The 24,278-nt window shown below is 38.9% G+C and overlaps 2 protein-coding genes across 6 annotated transcripts in view; both read right to left on the bottom strand.

Moving 5' to 3' along the window:
• fam13a (family with sequence similarity 13 member A) overlaps positions 1-18,282 on the bottom strand; it is a 49,901-nt gene extending 31,619 nt beyond the window's left edge. For 4 of the 5 annotated variants that reach the window (XM_085409673.1, XM_085409676.1, XM_085409675.1 and 1 more), the window contains exons 1-7: positions 17,981-18,282; positions 14,298-14,493; positions 11,193-11,402; positions 9,133-9,313; positions 6,248-6,395; positions 3,786-3,878; positions 2,999-3,085 (exon numbers count right to left, since the gene is read on the bottom strand). In XM_085409673.1, the coding sequence (XP_085265799.1) occupies positions 2,999-3,085; positions 3,786-3,878; positions 6,248-6,395; positions 9,133-9,313; positions 11,193-11,402; positions 14,298-14,493; positions 17,981-18,007 (942 nt within the window). In that variant the 5' untranslated portion in view covers positions 18,008-18,282. The remainder of the gene's footprint in view (positions 1-2,998; positions 3,086-3,785; positions 3,879-6,247; positions 6,396-9,132; positions 9,314-11,192; positions 11,403-14,297; positions 14,494-17,980) is intronic. The other variant, XM_085409674.1, reaches the window with a different exon arrangement.
• Positions 18,283-18,916: 634 nt separating this feature from the next.
• LOC146667908 (ovochymase-2) overlaps positions 18,917-24,278 on the bottom strand; it is a 34,364-nt gene continuing 29,002 nt past the window's right edge. The window contains exons 24-25 of the mRNA XM_085408813.1: positions 19,856-20,016; positions 18,917-19,298 (exon numbers count right to left, since the gene is read on the bottom strand). Coding sequence (XP_085264939.1) covers positions 19,089-19,298; positions 19,856-20,016 — 371 coding nt within the window. The 3' untranslated portion in view covers positions 18,917-19,088. The remainder of the gene's footprint in view (positions 19,299-19,855; positions 20,017-24,278) is intronic.

Below are 24,278 nucleotides of genomic sequence, written 5' to 3'. Positions count from 1 at the left end.
TTAGCCAGAAGATAACATGAAATCATGTTATATCTCTCAATAAAGGCACAGCCATACAAATCAAACAGAGGGCTAAACACCCGGTTTTGGTTTTGGCCTACGCATTTAGAACAAAAATCAGGAGCGAAAGAGACCAAAAATTCCTGACAAACCTAAATGAGGATATGACCTGGTTTCTAAATCATGGATTAACTTATAATTTGTGAGTAAAATCTCAAAAGACTTCAAACAAAGCCAAATGAAATATTTAGAACTCTGTGTTTTCTCTCTCTGAACCTGCTACAATAAAAAAGGAAGCTGTGGCTGGCCACAAAACAAGTACTCACTGAACTCTGTTTACTTGATGGTGCAACGTGATCCATACCTGTTCTTGCTTGCACAATTGCCACAGTCTTTTCTTATGAATGTTTTAAATGGTGGGTCTTGATATAAACATTTGAGCTTTAAAAGAAGAAAAGCGGGCATCTGCCAATTAAAAAAAAAAGCACTCAAGCGTTTCTGTGATTTTCCACGGTGACAGTTTTGTTTTTTCAGCAAGAGGGAATAACTAATACTCTGCCAGTAACAGCTGTTTGTTTTACAGTCCAAAGATCATGTATGAGTATAAATGTGTTGGTCAAACAAAACACAAGTTTCAAGTTTAAAAGAGGTGTATGATAAATCTAGAAGATACAACAAACAGATTAAAGGCTCTCCAATTTAAGTAAGTGGGTGTGTTTTTCTTTTACTGTTAGACATAACCTGAGGCTAATAAAAAGTATTTTATAGACTGACAAGACTTTGTCCTTAGAGGACTTCAGAAACCTGGTGTAGCTCTGGTAGAAATGTGTGAGTGGAGGTCATTTAAAAAACAAACACTTAATATGTTTTCTTAAGCAGTAAAGAAGCCAAACCCCTCCTAAGCTTAGCTTTATGGGGAAAGTGAGTTTTTACTGGAGGCTCAGGGAAACAATAGCAATAAAAGTTAATATTTAAAGTGACCATGAATCGCTTGATAAATTCTTAAGGTCAGTCTTTTATCTGTGAACACCATTTTAATTTTGAGAGGAAGTTAAGACTTCCAGGAATGGGATATTGTGAGCTTTTGTAATGAGACTCAGCAGCTGGACGTTCAGGTTGATGGGTTTAGTGGTTCATTGGCTCCTAAGCAAAAGACGTCACTAGTTTGCTGCTGATGGTCGAACATTTAAGTCGAACATGCTGTTGCTCTTAGCAACCATCAATGGGAAAGCTATACAGCTTTTTTTAAGTTGTGTAAAGTATCTAAGTGCATTTATTTGAGTGCAAATTTGAGGCCCGTATTCTACTGGAGAATTGTCTTTATGAAACTCTACTTCTACTGCACTAGACTTCAGAGAAAATATTTGACTTTTTTCTTCCATTATCTATTACTTTGTATTTTAAAACTTCATAGAAACATAAAAAGTAGATGAAAAAAATAAATAAAACAAGCCAACAGTACAAACAAGTGCAGCTGATTGCTTTGTTTACACAAAACTGTATTTTGAGATTACTTCATTTGTCTTTTGGGCAACTGTATGAACATTTCATCATTATACCCTCTTGAATGTGAGGGCTTCCCTGTTGACCTTCCTTTTTAGTAATAAGCACTAGTTGCATTCTTATACAGAGTACTCAGATATTACTTCAGACAAAAACAGTAAAATGATTACCTGAATACTTTGAGTTAAGCACAAATTAAAACAGTTAATCTTGTGGACGCCATGCATCTGTAAATTATTACTGTGCTGCATTTTACAACAGAACCAATTGTTGATCTTTATTAATGATAATCAGGGTTGCCAAGCCTGCGTGCAAAAATCAGGCCAAATGCCATTCAAAACAAGACCAAGCGAGCCCAGTGTTCAGACGCGGAGAATGCCAGAGACTGCTTTAGCACGTACGCATGTGTGCTCGGGTTGATTACTGGCATGTGATTATTTGACTTGATGTAATTTTTCACACAATAACACGTCTTAATAAAAGTCACATACAGATGTAAACTGGATGAAGCCAATTTTGAACAAAGTTTTTATAAAAACTTTATCTAAACACTAGCTAAATTCTTTTGTCACATTTGTTATAATAAAACTTTAAAGCAGCAGAAACCTGAAAAGCAATGAGCGAACGTTAACCTTCACTGGAAGTGTATTTCATTTGTCGCTTAGCTGTACACTGACACGCACAGACTGTGAAGCCAGAGACGAAGGTTGAAGTGAAACGTTTAAAAATACTCTTCAGTTTTCTACACAACCTCTGCTAGAAAGCAAAAAATTCTTTGCAGGGCACAAATGACAGCAAAACGTCCTTCATCGGCAGATGTTTTTACCCTTCTGAGCTTAACTTGCTATCAGTCAGCATTTCTTTTATCTCACAGTGACACAAGCTTGGATATGATAAACACATTTATGGCTTCAGAGCTTTGTTTAAACTACGCTCAAAACAAACAGCAAGATCATTTTAATGTGTCTCAAAGCTGAAACCAACCTTAAGAAAATTACTCTCATTGAACTGCATATGTGATAAAATACTAAATAATAATAATTTATCATTCAATTCAACTGACTAAAGGAGAAATTTATACTTTACAAATACATCTTTCCAATAAATGATTCCTGAGCAGTTTGTAAAACATGTGCACAGACAGGAATTCTCCAGGGTTTTATTGCCCTTTTGCCCCTAATTGCCTATTTCAGTGTCGGGCCTCATCTGTAGTAAGACAGCATACCAAAGCCACTGTTTTTCTCTCTCTGCAAATAACTATGCCGTTGTTTCCTGTAGCAAATTGTCTTTATCAAATCATGTCACGTGACCAAGCAGAGGGCTTTAGGCATCGCAGGCAGTCTGAGAGATAACTTCAGGGTAATCAGCACTAAGGCAATACAGCAGATAAGAAGCCCTATAAATGTATATATGAAATATGAAATAAAATGTAATAAACTAGGAGGCCAAAACAACAGTGCAATTATTCATGCTGACACGTGGTTGTCTCTTGTACCTTCTTTTTTCTTGTTTTTGCATTTGGAGCGTTGGTGCAGGATTTCTTCGGAAGATCTGCATTTCCTGTTTGGTTTAGGTGGCCAATCTTGAAAAGGTGTACACACAGATAACAGCAGACAATGAGATTTATAGTACATAGTAAAATTATCTGAATAACTTTAGAAGGTATGTATGAATGTAAACCACAGAAATAGCATTGCATTCATCAAGAAAGGTGTAAACACTTCAAAAAGCTGTTTTGAAACAACAGAATTTAAACAAAAAAAAGACAACTGAGTCACTAAAATAATTTTACGCTGCATCATAAAACTCCAGTGGGTGGTATTGTGAGCAGTGAAGATCTACAGCTGTTAATGTTTTAGAAGAATAAATGTTAATGCTTTTTAAATTTAGGTTGAACTTGGTCACCTGATAAGTTATCAGCAACAAAACGCAAACTACTAAAAAGGTCATCGTCTGCTTCACTGAGTGACAGGAAAAAACAATACATGTGGTATTGCATGTGGTATACGCTAGTCACTACACAATAACCCACACAGACGCACACAAATATAGCATTACAAAACAGCTTTTCCAAAACATGCCCATGTTGTGTTAATTGCGCCACACAGATTATAGTGCTGTTGTAAAAGCGACTATGTAAGGGAATTTAAAAGGTTCTTGGAAGGCAGACCTGGGAATGCCAGGCATAAACGAGAACACACACAAACACACACTTCACACTGGACAGATTTCTTCTTTCATAACAGGTATGAATACATGCATAAACAAAGACACAAACACACAGGCTTTACTTTCATCCTAGTAAGTGGGGTTATTGTCTTTGCATCGAGATGGCTGGATGAATTCTTTGTGTCTGCATCTGCCACTTGAGTCTCCTGGTACAAGAAAGAGGACAAAGGAGAGTCACATCTGTAATACACATCTTACATAAAGCCAATTAACAAAAGAGGTAACGTCTCATCTTTAATAAAGGCCAGGAAGCTTTTTCTCCAGTCCTTATGCATGGAATAAGAATCTCATATATATAGTAGATGTGAAATATGTCAGGGTAGGTGGGTTCTGCTGTTGTGTTTTATTCTAATAGCTCCTATCAACACAGCTGAGCACAGATTTAAACAGCATGACAGTCTGCCTCCTCAAACACACACGATCACTAAAAACTGCCGTGCACACGTGCTGGCGGTCTGCATTTTACAACTGGAAGTAAAGGCAAACCACCGATCATGTGTGCTATGTTCACAGGCATTGCAAGGAAGGTCAGGAGGTATGATGCCTCTGCAGGTCACGTGTGTGTGTGTGTGTGTGTGTGTGTGTGTGTGTGTGTGTGTGTGTGTGTGTGTGTGTGTGTGTGTGTGTGTGTGTGTGTTAGTGTTTTTGTGTATATGTGCATGTTTGTATGTTAGACAATCTTTTCTGGGTGAGGGATTTCCTACTGCTCATCAGTGTCTCAAGTGTCAATGCCCTTACAGGAATTCACAACACAGCACAGGTGCTTGTGATCGGATGATGATATCACAAAAAAAGGACACGTCTTTAAAGTCTTTGCAGATTTAATTTTAGTGTTACAAGTAATCTGGACCTTTGGAATTTATTAAGTTGAATTTGATCAGGTCATTTGTAATGTTTGCTTTTTCATGACGTCACATAGGTCACAGACTCAAGACTTAATGGTGTTAAAAATGACAGGAGAGTGCTATGAAAGAAGAGGCTAAAGGTCAAAACAAGAGAGAGATCCCACCATCAGTAGCTGCTCATCAGATGGCCAGTGTCACGTTTCATGAGATAGTGGTAAATGAAGCTGTTCTCAGTAAATATTCGGTAGACTTCTCTACGCCACTCAAATATTAATTGGATCTTTAAACAATTAAATAATTAATAAAACATGTTAATGTTTTTATTAATTTGTTTGTTTACTGCTTTCATATGCAGTCTCTTTGGGTGAAAATTGATTCATTCTATACTGAGTTACAGTTTATAGTGACTTTTATGGTGACAGACATATGATTAAGATAATACTGTTACACAACATAAATGCTGGGCAATGCTTTGACACGTAGCTAAAAATACAGCTTTTTTCCCCTTTAGCTCACGAAATTTATACACAATGACACTTAATTTTGGACACCTGGAATATCTAAATTATTATACATTAATAATTTATAAATATGTCAACAACATGTTTAAAGGAAGGAGGAGGTAGAGATTTGATAGGGTGCTCTTGTCCAATATTTTCATGTGTGTGAGGGTGCACGGGCATGTTGGTATGGGTATGTATATCTGTAGGTTGTGTTTCCTTTGAGGTGTTACTGGGGTTATTGAAAAGGTGTATATGTGTGTATGTGTATGTATGTATGGATAGATAGAAAGATAGATATACATATAATTAATAAAAAAAAAATACATGTAAAATATAATGTAATTGTAAGGAGGTATTTCTGTAGTCTATTGATTACTTGATAGTGGAAAGGGGGTGGGGTTAAATAAGCTGATGCTTCTTCCTGCTCCTTTTTGAACATGAAAGTTATTTGTGGTTGTGGTTGCTCGTTTTCCTTTCGTTTTGCTTTGTTTGTTTGTCTCTTTTGAATTCTATGTTGTTGTACTTTTTCAACATGTTCAAAAGAAAGATTCAATCAATCAATTAAAAAAAGCTAAAAATTACATTGTTGTTTATTAGGCAAATACCAAACTGAATTCATGTTTTTATACTCAAAGTTAGGGCCAGCCAACAGTACGGTAATTACATTTTAGCTTTAAAAATATAATTTCGACTAAACAGCTTGCATATGCTGGCGGATTAACCATTACAGGAACATAAAAATTATGTGGTAATTATGTGTATCGCATAAAAGAAATGAAATGGTGATGAAAATAAACCTGAATATAAACTGGCAAACCAAACCAGCTGATCAATAGACATCAGTCATCAAAGCAGACAACAGACAAAAACAACCAAGGACTGAAAACAGCCACCTGTTGATATAAGATCAATAATTCAATCATTTTTACCTTGACATTACACAAGGCTGCTTGTGTAAGCCATCAATCATCCAGGTGACTGGGCAGAAGATGATGTCATAGATGAAGTCACACTGTTTAAAGTGCATGGGCACGACATGTGAATCATTAAGTTGTCTTACCAAACTGCAAAGCATTGCCCCGACCATCAACACTCATTTATTTCATGTAAACAGTGATCTGTTTCACATAAACACTACTTTCCGGTGCTTCTGTGAGTATACCGCACCTCGGCAATGATAGGCGATGCCTCTTCTTTTGCGTAGTCTTCTCTGTCTGTGTTGGTCTCAAAGATATTGTTGTAGTTCTGGATAAGTTTGGCCATGATCTTGTTACAGATGTTCTGGTCCTTAAGTGCTTCAAATCCAGGAGCCACGCTAAAATAAAATAAAATAAAGTAAAAGCAAAAAGATGACATTTAATTGAAATTCTTTAAAGGGAAAGGTCATTCAAATGAGCACCAAATAAATATCCATAAACACTAATGTGAGCACTTTAATAGGAACTACATTCAATGGCCAGTATGTTAGGTACACCTGTTCAACTCCTTATTAACACAAATATGTAATTAGCCAATTGCATGGCAGCAACTAAATGGTCAAGATGAAGTACTAAAGTTCAAATCACAAGGGCAAGAAAGCTGATTTAAGTGACTGATTGTTGGTGTCAGATGGACTTGTCTGAGTATTTCAGAAACTGCAGGGATTTTCAAGCACAACGGGTGAAAATGTTGTGTTGAATGCCTCAAGCTAACTCAAATAAACACTCATTACAACCAAGGTATGCTGAAGAGCATCCCCTGAACCCTGCATATTAGCTAAGAATGGGAAATGTAGGCTACAGTTGAGGTTAATCAAAATTCAAGCAGAAGACTCTTTAAACATTTCCTGGTCTGATGAAATTTGATTTCTGCTGCAACACTCTGATGCCAGGGTCAGAATTAAGCATAAACAAAATAAGAACGTGGATCCATCCTGGTGTTGGTGTTACGATATGGTCTTTGCACACATAACATCCCGTATGACCCAAGTGTACCTGTCTTCTGATTGCTGTTTCCAGCAGGACAGGATGCCATGTCACAAAGTTCACCTCATCTCAAACTGGTTTCTTGAAGCAGCGGTTTCAGTGAGTTCACTGTACTCAAAAAGCCTCCACAGTCACCAGATCTCATTCTATTGAGCACCTTTGCTCATATAGCAAAAAGGTGGTCCGACCCAGGATTAATGGGAAGCATTAATGTTTATATTATGCCCTGTTCATGGATTTCTGTAAAGTAATAAGGAATTATGTGTAGTTTGGTAGAAAAAAAGTGTCACTTTCATTAAATTTAAGAAGAAATCAGACATCTGTAGATCTAACGCTAACACCAAAACAACATAACTTGAATTCATGGGTGGACTATCCCTTTGAAACTGACTATAGCAGCAGCAATAAAAGCAACAATCTGTATGGAACAAATGCAACTAAGCTGTAATCTTGATACTGAAATAGAAAGTAAGTCCCCAAGTTGTCAGACTGAATCCAGCTTCTATAACAAGTTTGTATGATACTGCCGAACAGCTGTGTGAGATGTACACCGGGCTGTGGGCCTATCTGTAGGTCTAATTATATAACCTTTACACAGTCTGAAGAGAACAGACTGTACAGTATGAAAGAGTATCCATTACAGTGTCTCTTATATCAGTTTCCACGGGAATCCCGGCCTTAATTAACCAATTTATCGCTGGAGATTCCCACTGGCTATCAGTCTAGACAACACTACAGTTACATGGTATGGTCTTGTCTTGGTCTTGGTATGGTATGGTCTTTGCACACATTGAGTGAGTTATTATCAACCATCCCATTATGACCCGAGTGTATCGGTCTTCTGTTTGCTTTTTTCAGCAGGACAGGATGCCATGTCACAAAGACTGGTTTCTTGAATCAGCGGGTTCAATGAGTCATTATACTCAAAAGGCCTGCACAGTCACCAGGTCTCAATCTATACAGCACCTTCGGGATGTGAAGACTGGGAGATTCACAACATGGATATGCAGCTCATATAGCACAAAGGGGGTCCAGCCTACTACTAGCAAATACTATTTATTACTAACTAGTATAGCTTACTAACATTAAAACTGGCCACCGAGTAAGCCTATCAGAAAATTTAAAACTTGAGCTCAGAAGCCTGAGACACGGCCACATACTGTATAATTTATTTCTGAACATTTTCACATCTGCAAACAGGGTACCAAGCTGAACTTGTGCTTTGTATTTTAAATGCACAGGTAAATCAAACTGATTAGCTTTCTGAGTGACCTTTGTTAAGTCAGTTAATTGAAAAAAAACAAAACAAAAAAAACTACTGACTGCCTTTAAAATTTGTGGTAACTTATATTTAATTTCTAATCATTCACTCTTCTGCTACCTCTGCTACTTCCTCACCCTTTATTTTTAGCACTTTATTCTTCAAAACATGAAATTTTTATGCTCTCCTGACAATCTGCTTCTCTACTCACTCAGTAAACTACAGCATCACCTTCTGGCCAAACACTGGATTTTACACTGGATGCCTTTTCTGACGCAACCTTTCCATTTATCCAGGATTGAGGGCGGCACTAGGAGTCTATGTCTTGAATCAGGGATTTTTCACGTGTAATGCAATGTGACAGAGGCAGAGCCCTTGTTTATTAATCAGACTACAAAACTGGGGAATCAACACTGATTTATTTCATGTAAACAGTGAAATTACATGAAAACTCTGTATGAAAAGGCATTTATACAAAAATACACAACAGAAAACATAGAATCAGCTTAAAAAAGCATTTTTTTAATGGAAATTCAAAGTATAAATTTGAATGTAAAATTCTCACATTTTTATAAATGAGGCACCAGGTACAGTGGGTGTAGTGGTTAGCACTGTGCTGGCTAACAGGAGGAGGTTGTGAGTTCAAATCCACAAGGCAAGCGAGGCCTTTGTGGATTGAATAAGCGGAAGAAAACTGATGGATGGCCAGAAGGCTGTGACTATAGCTTTCAGCAAGAAGAAATGCCCTCTTACATGGAGTGATATGGTGCACAGGTGTGTATTTGGACTGTTTAACCACATCTAATCTAAAGAAATGTTTCACTCACTGGAACACGCTGGGTCCAAACACAGTAGCGAGGTTGAGGGCAGTCATGCGGTTGTCCTTGTGGCTGCTCTCCACAAGGGTGAGGAAATGGCAGAGGTAGTGCAGGAGACTGTAGTGGACATCTGGAAGCTGCAGGAGAAGGTGTCTCACGTCTGCCCAGGTGTCATCATCACCACCACGCTCTACAGATACAAAAGGTTATAGGATTTTTTTTTTAATTCAATGTGTGTAGTTTATGAAATCCCTGGCAAACAACCTTTAGTGGAAAGATTAGTAATGCACTTGTGCTTCAAGTTTTTCATTAACAAGGACATTCTGCTTTGGTCTGTTTACACAGAATTAATTAACAAAAATTCAAGTAAAATTCCAAGTATAATGAATACTATTACAGCCTATCTCCAGAAGGGAGTAACAGCTCAATCCATCATCCCTCTATAATATCTAATCTTGGGTTATGGTGACTTCTAATACCTGAGCATTACTGCCTCAAAATATGTTGATGCTATTACTGGGGGTACATAATTGGGTCAGAGGTGGATAAACGGATACGACTGCTGATCCCAAATGACTTAGTGACGCAAACGTTGTGAGTGTGCACTGTAGGTCTATGTGAATGTGCATGCATGCGTACGAATGTGGGTATGTGGGTACATCTGTCTCAGTTTGGAGACGGGCAGTAATCTGAGTAAAGTTCAGATTCTGTGTGTGTGTGTGTCCACCTGTATGTTTATTATGGATGTATTTTAGGGCAAAAAAAAGGTTGTGCTTTAACAGATGTGTACACTGCACATAAACAGAGGAAACAGGACACAGGTGCACAATACAAGAGAAAGTAACACCATGCATGAAGGTATACTAGAAATTAAAGATACTAATTTAAATGAGAATAAAAATGTATTAGTTGTTGTTATTTATGTAGTGTTTAAGATCTTGACTTAACCAAAATAGGGTCTGGTGTTTCTACAGAAAGAGCTGATTAGAGTATACATCTCGTGTTGCATGCATATGTACATACAAAATGTAACCATATACACTAGGTTATCATATACTTTTCTGTGAGGTCTGAATTTCTCCTTCAGCAGAATTAGAAAAACTTTCAGTTGTTGCAAAAACATTATAATATAATATTTTTAGCAGCTCTGGGAAAATATAGTAGAGACATAGCAAAAGTATTATAGACAAATATGTGATGAAATATAGCTCAATGGTACAAAGTTATTTAACTTAACTATACACAAAGAAGAGACAACAAAAGCGTTGACGACTGCCATTAAACACTGATAATCAAAATCATTTATTTTTCTTTTAATTTGAAATAAAAAAGATTAATACCAGTCTTAAGTTCTTTGATTTAAATCTGATAGCAATAGCAACTTTTTTTAATACTTCTAAAAGTTTTGTCATGTTAAAATGTGTAATGCAGAAAATCCTGGCATTCAGAAAGATTTAATAACCAACTGCTTGGGATTTTCTCTGGATAAAATAATGAAACACGCCTGGTAGAAACAAAACAGTTGAACAAAAACCAGCAAAATAATCTTATTCTCCAGTTATCGTCAGGAGCAGCGTCACTACTCAGGCTGACATTCATGGGGTCTATGAAAGCAAAGGGAATGCAGCAGATAAAGTATACACCACTCCCATCAAACGGATTAAACCTAGCACTGAAGCTGGGAGCGATCGCAGATGCTTTTCTTGCTAAATGACTCACTTTACCTTTTATGACCTCAAAGGTTTATTACCAGAAAAATCTGGCCCATCACCCTTCATATTACCACCCTCTCTCACAAGCAAACGCAGTATATAAATGCTCCGCCTGCTGTAGACGACTGCGCGGCTAATCGTAAAATTCACCAGCTAAAGATAGTCTTGCTGATCATCCAGTCAGTCATGACCCAGATCTACATTACACTGGAGAGGTGTATCCAATAATATCGACATGATCACATTTTGCCAGTCAAAAAAACAAAAACACTGACCCACACATGTTGCAGGATAATTTTTATACACTGCCTATAAAAAAAATAGCACAAAAGGTAGGACTACATGTTGGTGATTTACCTTGGTAGTGCTGTATTAGTGCCTGCTGGACTGTCATGACTACCAGACCCCCGGGGAGATCTCTCAGGTACTGTTTGAGCAAGCTGGCAACAGTACAGGAATCAGATTCAGAGAGCAGGTTCACATCACCACCACCCTCCAAATGCTGCTTCAGGGTCTCCACAGCACGGACGTTTCCATTCACCCTGAACAGACCTTCCTGATGCAGTGCTGGAGGAGTTAAGAGACAAAAAATATTACAAATAAAGAAATCCTCACTTACAAGGTCTTGAATGATCAGTCCCCATCTTATCTTATGACCTCAAAGTATCATATCACCCTAATTGAGCACTGTGCTTCCTGAGCCTGATTCTGCCAGAGGTTTTTTCCTGTTAAAAGGGAGTTTTTCCTTCCCACTGTTGCCAAGTGCTTGCTTAAAAGGGGCAGTCTGATTGTTGGGGTTTTCTCTCGTAATATTATAGGATTTTTACCTTAAAATATAAGGGGGCTTGAGGTGACTGATGTTGTGATTTGGTGCTATCCAAATAAAACTAAACTAAATCATTATTAAAAATATTTTATTTTTCTTAAATAGTAAATGTAAGTTTAATTTAATTTTTCCTTGGTAGCAGACTTTACATTCTCAGAGAATATAGAGCAATTTGCAGATTTGCACTGTAACCATGACTTGCAATGATCTTTTCTGACCCACTGTTCCATCCTGGCACTGCTATCAAGTCTGAATTTCCTTCATGTAAAGGCACTTTTGTGACCAAGAAGTGAAATTGTGAAAAATATAAAATCTAAAGGTTTATCTGTTAACCATCTTTTTATTTTTTAATTCTTTATATTGAGCAGATCAACAACACACTGAGAAAAAAATAGCAAGTGACATTCTTATATATGAAAATTTTAATTTAGTGTAACTTAACAGATACTAGTCAGGAATATTTTCCTTTTACTTTATTGCCAAACTCACAATTAGCTGGGTTTTTTTTGCATGCCATTTTAGTATTAAATAACTACACTTTTGTATTTGCTGTTAGCATTATCACTATTTTTAATTAGTCTAAACGCACTAAGGCCATAGTAATGCTTTCTTTGTGAGTATTTATTACACAGTGTGCTGCGGGGAAAAGCCTGTTCTAACGTTTGAGTCTAAGGTTTATTTTTTAGCACCTGGCGGCTTTTTTACTTCTCATCCGTAAATAATCTGCTCTTTCACGTGATTCAGTTTATTTTGAAAAATCTCAACAGGATCTTGAGCTTTATTGTGAAAGGTTTATGTGGAACATAAACAAGCGGACACGCAATGGTTTTACCATCGTTGTTGCTAACGACAACGCATAAAAACAGGCGCTTGTCCATCCCTAGTGTGGTTATATTAAATATAAGAGAAAGAGAGAACTTTAAGAAATTAATATAGCCACTACAGTGACCATCAAAACCATGACAAAATATTGCCGTAAACAGTTTATTTTGCGACACCACGAAACAAAGGATAGCATAAAATGAAACGATAAAAGTTTTTATATCGTCATCATATCATATGAACAGCCCTAGTCTGTGAACATGAAATTAGCAGCTTAGATTTGTGTTAATAGCTGTCAGTGTTTTGTTTTTGGTATCTGTTTTGATTATGTTGCTAGTTAGCGTTGCTAAGTGCTTGCTAAAACCTTAACAACTGCCTTTTGCCTTATCAACACCTGTTGCTAACCTTACTTTGTCACACTTAGTATTTCATAACAAAATAATAATAATAATACTATGATAAAATATTTAAAAAAAAAATCTTACTAAAAGATTTCAACTCATGTTGTAGACCCTTGAAGTTTTGTTTTTAACAGCTAATAAAATGGCACACTAATACCCATAATAATAGGAGTAGTTATTTGGAACTATTTTCTGGCCAAATAATACTATTCAGAAATAAGTGACAGCGTTATTCACTGGATTATACATTTATTTCTTAAAAATAAATAAACAAAACAAAACAAGAACCAATTAAAAAAAATTAATTGCTTTAAGCACTACTTGCAAAAATGAAATTTGTCCTTCAGGGTGACTTAATGGAGGAAGAAATCTCAAGGCCACATCCACAGCTCTAACATGTAGGCTATCTATGTTTGTTGGCCCATAAGGAATTATATTATTTCCCTCCACGCTTACCTTACCTGGTTATGAGACAGCCTTTAAATACATAGGCCAGTGAAATGATTGCACAGCGAGTTTAAGTCAAATTAAACACACTCCAATAATTGCTTTAAAAGAGGCCTATGTTTTCAGTTGACCTGAGTAGGATATCGTTTTCTTGTAGGGACATCTAGTGTTCAAACAGAAGAACTACAGAAAATAATGTAGGTTAATATAGAAAATTTACAAGTTCTGTTTTGTTTTTTTAACTATGCGTTATGGTTGATCATTTTATATATTAATATCTATATACATTTTTTCTGGAGAAATCTGTTGGCTGATCGTTTGTCAAAGCAAGAGCTGTGGATTTGTGTGATTATATTTATTTATTTAGCAACAAATTTGCTTTTTAAATTGTTCGTCTCATTGAAAACTATTACATGTTTAGTCTCTTTTGTTTTCTGTATATCTGGTTTTAGATGATGATGATGGAAACTTGTGCTTGTGAAAGTGATTCAACTGTGCATTGTTTTTGTCTGCAGCAAATTAAATGATGAAGTATTAAAATGATTGTGGCTGATTATCAAGAGTAACTAATTGAAGAGTGAGATGGCAAGTCTGTGAGAAATATTAATAATGCATGCAATGACAAAAAAAACCATTTAACTCTATTTCAGTAGTCTAGTAAAGTTGCTCTGGTCTAATTCTTATCCGGCTCATATTAACAAGACTCAGAGGATTGACATAATGAGGTTTCTGATTATTGTATAACTGTATGATTTATTTAGAACAAATTATGTAATACAAGAAAACCTAGGTGGCACTATAAAGCTGTATTTATGTAGTGACACCAGTAGGATTGGATATTCAAAAATGTATGTGCACCATCTTCTCAGCATGCAAGACCAATTGTATTCAGCAAAAACTCAAAGAAATAAAAGATAGCCAAAGGTTGCACTTCTCCTCCAGTGCTCTCATGCATTTTTGCCTCACCATGCTTGCGGAGATGCTCCACCATCCTCCGCACCACCAGAGGCACCCCATCCTCCAGCAGCCCCTGGTTTCGCAACTCAAACAGAGACGCTCCAAACACCTTGGTGTGCTTGGGTGCGACTATCCTGGGTCTCGGGATGGGCATCTGGACCATCTTCTTCATGTCTTCTTTAACCTGCACCGCCGCCTTGTTGTGCTGCAGGGAGAGCAGACAGCAGCAGTCAGACACTGACACTATGGAAGCAGAGACAGACATCTTTGTAGACACCTGTTACACAGGAAAGCGCACTTCATCCCAAAGAGTAGAATGTGTGTGCTGCTGCTCATGAAGTGGCTGACTACACACAGAGCTCTTTCAGTCACTCTGCCATGCTCTTACAGGACACCGTGTGCTGAGGGCAGCAGGAAGATAAAGAGGAGAGCTGGCTATGCATGAGTTGCTACGACAAATATCAGGTTACCTCGCAACACATCTTTGGTTAAAGACACTGCCAGAGTGACACATATACACACACATGCACAAATAGGCATATGAGCACATATTTAGAGAAGCACATGTGGTATATGCTCAGCTGCCAGGAATCTGAACGATAGTAAGGATATCAGATCAGACTGATATAATACCTTAAGAGGAGAGGCTCATTGTACTACAAGTAAAATTACATTTTCCATTGCTAATCTCATTGAGAAATAAATACAAAATATAATATGGTAAAACATATTATTACATTTTCTGATTTGCTACTTATATATAATTGTTTACTTCACATAGGCTATTCAATACATATAGATATAGACCCATATGTCTCATTTTATATATGATTATCAAATTAAAGAGAGCAGCATTTTTCTTTTAGGTGTACCAAAAAATACTAACAGTACTGAGGTAACTAAGAATTGAAGTTAAGTACAGCAGGTGTTTTGATACACTTAGTTAGGTTTTACACTTTATGTGCTCTTAGCCAAGCTGAGCCAATTCAAAACCTGAATATGATGTTTACCTGGTAAGATACCGAGGCAAACAGCATCCCCATGGTCTCTGTATCTGCATACAGAGACTTTAAGATACACTTGCTTGTTGTCTGTCTCTGAGAGCAAACCATAACTTTCCAGCAAATTACTCATTCATTTAGCATATTTACAGTCCTGAGCAAAAGTCTTGAGTCACTCCATATTTCTTTAATATTTTGCTTCCAAGGAGCCAAACTTTCTTTTACATTTTTAACATAATCTTAATCTTTGCACATCGGCTGCTTTTTCACTCATTTTCAGTCCTTGTACCTGAGCATTTTCAGAGGAATTTATTTATTTATTTTTTGTTAAACTACTCATCTGATGATGAAACAGGAAAATTCCAGCAGCAACCTGACAAAGGACCTGAGCGATGTGTCTGGTCGTTCAGTTGAGCCATCTACCATTCACTGAAGCCTCATCAGAAATAGTCTCAGTGGAAAGACGACTGTCAGGAAGCCATTCTTAAGGAAGGGGAGCAGGGCAAAAACGATGATGATGTATGCCAAATTACACAAAATCTGGACTGAAAAATGAGGGGCAACAGATGTGATAGACTGTCGTGAACATGCACTGTTATTGTTTGGGGCTGCATTTCAGGGATCTTGTCAAAACTGATGGAATTCTGAACAAAGAAAGTACCATCAGATTTTCATCCACCATGCAATAACACGTGGAAATCATCTGACTGGCAACGGCTTTATTTTTCAGCATGTCAACGATCAGAAGAGACCTGGGTTAAAATGTGGCTACAATAAGGTCCATAGTGGCACGGTGGTTGTAATATGATTTTTTTCCCCTTTACTCACCACTTGCTAAGACACAGAAGCTAGAGTCATCTGCTGATTAAAACCCACCTCACAGATGGTGCTAAGATGGGTAAGGAGACAAAATCTTTAGCGTGGCAGATGCTCCGACTGTGTTAATACAACATACATTATCACTTAAATCAGCATTTATAAAGGCTGTACACGTCTTAATAGTTGCCAGACACGCTAAACACAAACTATCTTCATTAATCTTTAGATTTTCCGCTTGCACAAATGATTGTTTATGTATATAATTGAGTTTATGTGGCCATAGTTGGACCTCTCAGAGTTACAGTATGGGCTCCTGTGCTACTACTACTGCAGGTGTTAAGGAGTTAAGCTGGTCTGAGCTAAGTCTGACTGTGAGACTGACTGTAAGGGGCCCAACGGAGCAGATGTCCCACTAAATCTTCCTTTACTATCATCATCATGGCAGATAGAAATGAATCGCAGTCTTACTTCTGAATTCACACAGTAGGCAAACACTGAGATGAAAAGTTTTATAGCAGGTTTTGGGGTTGTTTGTTAAGTTTCCCCTCAGCAATTTGAATGCAAACACAATCGCCTCCATTGTTGCTGGGATTCAGCCAAAGATGCTCGTCCCCTCCTTTGTTTTTAAGATATTTTCACACTTCAACATCTGACAGTGAAAAGGAAACTTATTAAGGAAACTTATTGACAAGGACCTGGGGGAAGGAATTGTTTCCCCTTGCTTCAGAAGTGTCTCAAACATTTTCTGTGGGAATCCTTTGGTTTCGACACTTTGGGTGAGTGAAATCTTTTAGAAGTATTGTCCTGTAAATAGACTGCTAACGGTCGGTACAACCCATCTAGCATAGGGGTGTCAAACTTAAGGTCTGGGTCCAGAATCGGCCTAGCAGACTCCAATCCGGCCCACTGGAAGGCTTCAGAAAATGTGAAGGAGGTCAAAAATTTTGCACTTTTAACTTAAGTTTCATAAATTTTATAGCCTGTCCTGCTGACAAAGACTCCCTCACAGTCATTCATACTACACCAATGTAATGAAGTAATACATAAATAATTTAAATGTGGAAAAAAATGTGATGTACTGTTGGAACTGCAATTAATTTTCTTATACTGAGGGGATTAAATGTGCAGTTAAACTACTTTACAATGACTTTACACTCATCCTGCTAATTTAAGATGTGGCCCACAATGCGAAATGACTTTTCCAACCCTGTCTTGTCTTCTACTTGCTCATGAAGGGGATAGCAAGCCCAAGCATGTGCCCTTCTTTTCCTCCACTCCCCACCTCCCTTGTCCCTCCCTCCTTCCCTGTCTGGGTGGCCATTGAAGCAACTGGCAGCAAAAGCACCACAGGAACCCTGAAGCAACAGCTGCAGAGCTCACAGTTACTACTGCAAGAAGAAAAACATTAAATAAAATAGAATATCCTGGTGCAGTGCTGGTGACAACTCTTATTTTCATTTCTGGAAGTGATCACATGCTTGGAAAAAATTACTGGTGTTGACTGAAAACAAAACATACAGTGTTTCTGTTTTGTTTTTTTTTGTTTTTTTTTACAGTTGTTGTTTTTTAAAGATGCTAGAATAAATTTACTGTTGCCCTACAGTAAGAGGAAGTACTTTCAAGCAAGTAGATTGGTCATTACAGCCCTATGAGTCATGGATTTTTGGTAATAAGTTAGCTGAGGAAGGGAAAGTTAAGATTTACTTTAGGAAAGGAATATTTGTCCCTCCAGGACATTTTAAAGAGACAACACACCCCATCACAAATGAGTTTGTAGACAGACACTGAGCAGAACAGTCCCGTTATATGTTCTTCAGCTCTTAATTACAGGTCGATTAGGAAGTCAACTCAAGCTTTGTAGTTTCTACTCACACAGATGGTCATAGCTCCTGCCCCCATTCTCCCACAGAAAAAAACGCCGGCACTCCGGGAAAGATGAGGAGAAAAAGTACAGCTGGCTCCCCTCCTCCGCTCCTCACTCTTTTCCAGGACACACTAGACTTTTCCCAGGGCTGGGAATCTTTTGCGCCTCACACTGAGCCATTCAGATACTCTAAAAAACACATATAATCCAACCAGGGGGAAAAAAAAAATCTGAGGAAGTCCTGTCACTACCGGCAGACCATGAGCACAGATTAGAGCTTGTCTCTTTCTCTCTTCCTCCCTCTTCATTCCCCCCCTCCTCTCCTTCTCCTAGGCTGAAATCTGAGCCGAGTTTTTTCATTGGCTCAGAGGCCTGGTCATGTGATCAAGGGGGTTAAACCCCCAAAACTTTAAATATGTGCTGCAACATTCATCTACCAGAGAACAGAGCTAATCAGTGACTGGAAGAGCAATGAAGTAATGTTTTACTCAACGCTGTATTAAAGTGCACGCAAAAACAGGAAACGGCTTCAGAGCCTCATGTAGTTTTATCAGACCAATGGTGATTTTTGTATTCTATTATTTGCAGCATCTAAAATTTAAACCAACCTTTTATTTTTTTGTTCTTTGATGTCCTTCTTCTTTTTTTTTTTTTACGTATGGTTGTGGACTGAATATAACAGATAAACAGCTGGTCAGAGAGACATTAAAACACAACAAGACAGTGGCTGGCAAATTAAGTTATATAAAATGACCATTAATTGTTATTAACCTTGATTTTTTTTTTAACACTACACTTTTTATTACAGTTAAAATATTCATTTTGAACACAGCACTATAAAGTAAAAGGAAACAGTTTATTTATACATGATATATTTATTCATTATTTTACAAATTATTTTACAAATATTTGCTTAAATATAATTTGCTTAAAATGTTCAGCAGTGTTTAATATATAGAAACGTACAAGCAATATGTTATTTACTAAATTATTTTACGGGGCGCAATGCAACCTTGTAGGTTGGTGCTGCTGGTCAGCATTTGTTACATTCAGGGGGTTTTAAAGAGAAAAAAATAAATCTAAACATGGAATAATCTCTACCTAAAGATGTCAGCTTTACAAAGCTTTTCTGCTTTCATAAATATACTTCTTGATGTTGCTGTCGATCCAGTCACTGAAGGCGGAAACGCGGGTAAACACTGATGGTTTCTTGTCTCTGATGCAGCCCTGAGCTCCAAAGCTGACGATGCCGTGCACCTCCCAGGTTGTATTTGTTCCTCCAGCAGCAGTGGCAGCTGTGCAGGCGAGGGGACCGCCGGAGTCACCCTACCAGGAGACAGCGGGACAAAGAAATCAGCAAAGATCTACTTATGATGCACTGCAGAACATTAGATTTTGGCAGCTGCTGTAAATCGTCTCTGTGACCTTGAATTTGTAGAAGTCAGTCTTTATTAACAGCCTGACAAAGTATTCATTAGGCAAATGTCAGAATCGTGCTTTATGAAGCTCCTAAAATGTAAAACGTCCCATTTTTCACATTGCTGCATTTCTAGCAGCTGCTCATTAATGCTGGCGAATAATGTTTCTGTGTTCTTCTGTCTAATTACGCCTGCAAACTGGGCAGCAGCCATTGAGATCAAGGCTGAATGACCGCAAACAAAAACACACTTTTCAGGGAGCTGCATAAAAGACGAAGAGAGGCGGGCACACTTACGTAATGTTTTTAAATAACTCGGAAGGAATTTAAACAATGAACAACAGTCTCATCGTCTCCTAACAACTTTCAGTCTGTCCATTTAGATGATGGATGCATTGATATATTGTCCAAACGTCAGTGCATCCTTAATTCAAGCAAATACTCTTTTCTAAATGTGTCGTCAAACCTGACAGGCTGACTTGAGCTCATCTGGGGACTCGTAGCCGGCACAGATCATGGAGGGCCTGAGGGTGTCCCACCAGTAAGCAGGCTTACTGCAGGTTTCGAAGTCGATAACAGGCAGCGCTGCCTGATTAAGCTTCTCGGCCACTTTAGGGAACAGGTTACCTAAATATAAGAAGAACAAATTAAAATCTTTACATCATAGAAATTTCAGAAAATAACACAAACATGTTTACACTAATAATTTTGTTTTACATATTGTATCACTAAATCTAAAGTCATCACTACTGCTGGATGCCAAAAAGTGGGGTTTTTATGTGTGTACCCCCTTGTTTTAACAACAGGGGACCTCCAGCTGAACCAGGCTCAGGGAGGCAGCAATGAGGAAGATAGAATGAGGAAACAGGATCCTACAGAGACTAGGAACAACAAACATCATAAAAAATGAATACAAAAGAAAGTAGACAACAGTTAATCACATAGTGGGGATTGGAAATTAAATAGCCTGAGCCTATAGCAGCATAAGTAAGAATAGCTCAGGGTCACTGATCCAGCCTGACGTTTCTGGGCAGAGACTCAATTTAGTGTAGTATTGGCTTTTTTAGACTATCAGAGTGCATTTAAAATCAAACACTCAAGATGTAATTGAACTGTAAACGTTCAGCTTTAATTCCAGGGGTTTAACAAAAGTATTGCATTAACTGTTTATGAACTACAGCCACTTTTATAAATTGCCCTGTATTTTCAGAGGCTCAAAAGTAATTGGACAATTGAAAGTTGTTATTTCTTTCTTTTCTTTCTGTTGTGTTTTTTATGACTAGTTTCTAGGGGTGCAACGATACTCGTATCGATATTGAACCGTTCGATACAGTGCTTTCGGTTCGGTACGCATATGTATCAACAATACAAAATTTGTAATTTATTTTATCAACTTTCCTTCTGACGATGCTGTCTGTGTTGAGCGCTCAGTGAATCTGCGTTCGACTACTCCGCCTAGGCTGCACTGTCGAGCGCAGATCCACTGAGCGCTCAACACAGACAGCATAGTCAGAAGGAAGAGCGCAGGGCAAGCTAGCAAGACAGAAGTTAAGCTCTCCTTGCAACATGGCAAATTGAACCTCCCCCACCCTCATTCAGATCTGGCGTTTGGAATTATTTTGGTTTTCATGTGACGTATGACCTTGAAGGTAAGCGCGTCATGGACTAAAGTAAAACAGTATGTTGGATGTGCCACGCAATGCTCAATTACATGGGTGGGAACTAGTGTGTTAGCACAGTTAGCTCGTTAACGTGTTGGCCGTCTAGCCCCACGCAGGGGTAGCTCGTTAACGGAGATTTGCCGTGTTGTGGCGTTAACGTCATTTCAACGAGAACACAACGAATATGACTGCACATTTACGCCGACATCATCCTAGTGCAAAGACAAGTGGAAGCAGACAAAAACAACAAGCATGCATGCTACAAACTTTACCCCAGTCATTTAGACAGCCGTTAGCACATAGAATAGAATAGAATAGAATATTCTTTATTGTCATTGTCACAAGTACAATGAAATTGAAAGATGTCTCCGGTCAGTGCAACATCACGAAAGATAAATACTTATAAACTATAATAGATATGATATAAAAGATAGAAATACATATAAAATACAGTGTTCTCATACAGTAAATACACCCAAGCAATCCAGGCCTAAGGCCCCATACAGACACTCAACATACGACCTAGTTGATATATCACTCAAACAATCAATCACTCAGTCAATTTGTTAGCGCATCCAACAAAACATGTCTGAAAGCATTCCAACATCAAGGGCACAAATGACAACAGGGGCAATGAAAGTCATCTACTTTTAGTAGCATTGAGACATGATATTGCAATTGGGTAGAAACTGTGTTTGAGTCTGTTAGTCCTTGTGTATGTTGTTCTATACCGTTTACCTGAAGGCAGCAGTTCGAACATGGAGTGTCCAGGGTGTGAGGTGTCCTTTATGATGTTATGGGCTCTTTTGAGGCAGCGGGAACTGTGTAGGTCTTTCAGTTTGAGGAGAGGGCAGCCGATTGTCCTTTGGGCAGCGTTGATTACTCCCTGGAGTGCTTTCCTCTGAGCCACTGTGCAGCTAGCGTACCATATGCCTATGCAGTACGTTAGTATGCTTTCGATGGAGGCTCTGTAGAAAGACACCAGCAGTCTCTGTGTGATGTTGTTCTTCCTAAGCACTCTCAGAAAGTACAGTCTCTGTTGTGTCTTTTTCAGTAGCTCAGAGGTATTCACACTCCAGGATAGGTTTCCCTCTATGCTGACTCCCAAGAAGCGGAAGTCTGCCACCCTCTCCACATAGTCGTCGCTGATGATTAGTGGTTGGATTTCTGTCTCGTGTCTTCTGTAGTCAATTATGAGTTCTTTGGTCTTTTTCGTGTTTAGGAGAAGGTTGTTATCCTTGCACCATGAAGACAGCCGCTCCACCTCATCTCTGTAGGCAGACTCATCTCCCCCAGATATGAGCCCCACCACAGTAGTGTCATCTGCGAACTTTACAATGGTGTTGCTCTGGTGGGCGGGGGTGCAGTCGTGTGTATAAAGCGAGTAGAGCAGTGGACTAAGCACGCAGCCCTGTGGCGACCCAGTGCTTAGATTTAGGGCTGGAGATGTGTAACGTCCCACTCTCACTCTCTGTCTGCGGTCGGTGAGGAAGCTATTGATCCACTTACAGGTGCTGTGAGGAAGCCCTAGGTCTTTTAGCTTGGCGTCCAGTTTGTATGGAAGAATGGTATTAAATGCCGAGCTATAATCCACAAAGAGCATACGCACATAGCTTCCTTGCCTCTCCAGATGTGTTAATGCTACATTGAGTGCTGTTGCTATGGCGTCCTCTGTCGATCGGTTTGCTCTGTAGGCAAACTGGTGTGGGTCAAGGCTGCTGGGTAGGGCTGCTGTGATGTGGTAACGCACAAGTTTCTCAAAGCACTTCATCACCACCGGGGTTAGTGCCACTGGTCTATAGTCATTTAGGCTAGAGATATGAGGTTTCTTGGGCAAGGGTATTATGGTGGAGGTCTTGAGGCAGGGTGGGACGTTTGACTGTTCAAGGGATTGGTTAAAAATCCTGGTGAAAATATAGGCAAGCTGGTCTGCGCAGTCTCTCAGCACACGTCCTGGTACACCATCTGGGCCGGCTGCCTTCCTCGGGTTAACAGCCCGCAGGGTGCGCCTCACTTCATGCTCCTCCAGAATGATGATGGTACTGCTGCTGTGGGCTGTATGGTGTAGCTGTTCCTCTGAGGCATAGGGTGCAGTGACCTCAAAGCGTGTGAAGAAGATGTTCAGCTCCTCTGCCAATGCTGTGTCACCTTCAGCCATACCTGATTTGGACTTGTAGTTTGTCAGCTGCTGGACACCCTGCCACACCAGCCGGCTGTTCTTACTCTCCAGGTGGTTCTCGATCTTCTTCCTATAGTCCGCCTTGGCCTTCATAATGCCTTTTTTCAGGTTGGCTCTAGCCCTGCTGTAGCTCTCCCTGCTTCCGGACCTGAAGGCGCTGTTCCTATCTTTTAACAGCTGCTGTTGCTAACATGATTCTCCTTATGGGGACTTGATATGTTTAATATTGTGGCGAGCTCAGACAAGGAGGAGACGGAGGTATCGTTTGGTCTTGCTTCCCGTGAGCTAGCCAGGGAGCACAGCCGTTTATTGACATCTGCAGAAGAACACTGCAGCTAGCTAACTGCTAGTGATGGCCCGCTTGAAGCTGACGCTCCGGAGCGTGTGTCGAAAAAAACAACACACTGGTTCAGAAGCACTGTGTCGAGGCTTGCTTCGTTTGGCAAACGTCACGTGACCAGTGACGTCCGAAGCTTCATTACGCACGTAACTGCTTCGGTACCTGATTCAAACGGATATAAGGAAGTGAATCATCCACGGGATTCGTGGAGTGTGTTGATGGTGACAGAGAGCGAAGAGGTGATCATTCCACTGACAGATATGGAGCCAGCGAGGAAGAGAGGACGTTCTGGCGTGTGGGAATATTTTGAGTTGATTTTGCTCAATTCATTTTATCTGCCGAAGTGAAAAACTTGAAATGTCCAAAATCATGTTTTCATAATGTAAATATCATTACAGCATATGACTTCAGGAACACTTCCATGTGAATTAAAGCTAATGAAGACTACAACAATGTATTTGACACTATACGTACATTACATTGCTACACAGTTTAGAAAATCATTTTGTTTATTGTTTTTAGGTGATAGTCTGCAGGACCCAGGAATACCTGCATATCTACCAGCTTGCAGTGTAGTTCCTGCACTCCACAGCCTCTTCTGTTCCATGCAAGTGGATTTTCTCCAGGGCAGGAGAAACTATTTCTAAGAAAAGAAACAGACTCAGCCAGCGCACAGTAACACTAATCCTCTTTTTAAATGTAAATAACA

The sequence above is a fragment of the Rhamphochromis longiceps genome, linkage group LG6 (assembly GCF_057381845.1).
Source record: "Rhamphochromis longiceps isolate RC_006_pf linkage group LG6, R_longiceps_female_GT1.1, whole genome shotgun sequence".
NCBI lineage: Eukaryota > Metazoa > Chordata > Actinopteri > Cichliformes > Cichlidae > Rhamphochromis > Rhamphochromis longiceps.
The sequence above is the reverse complement of the archived record's forward strand: the minus strand, read 5'-3'. Positions and strand labels throughout refer to the sequence as shown.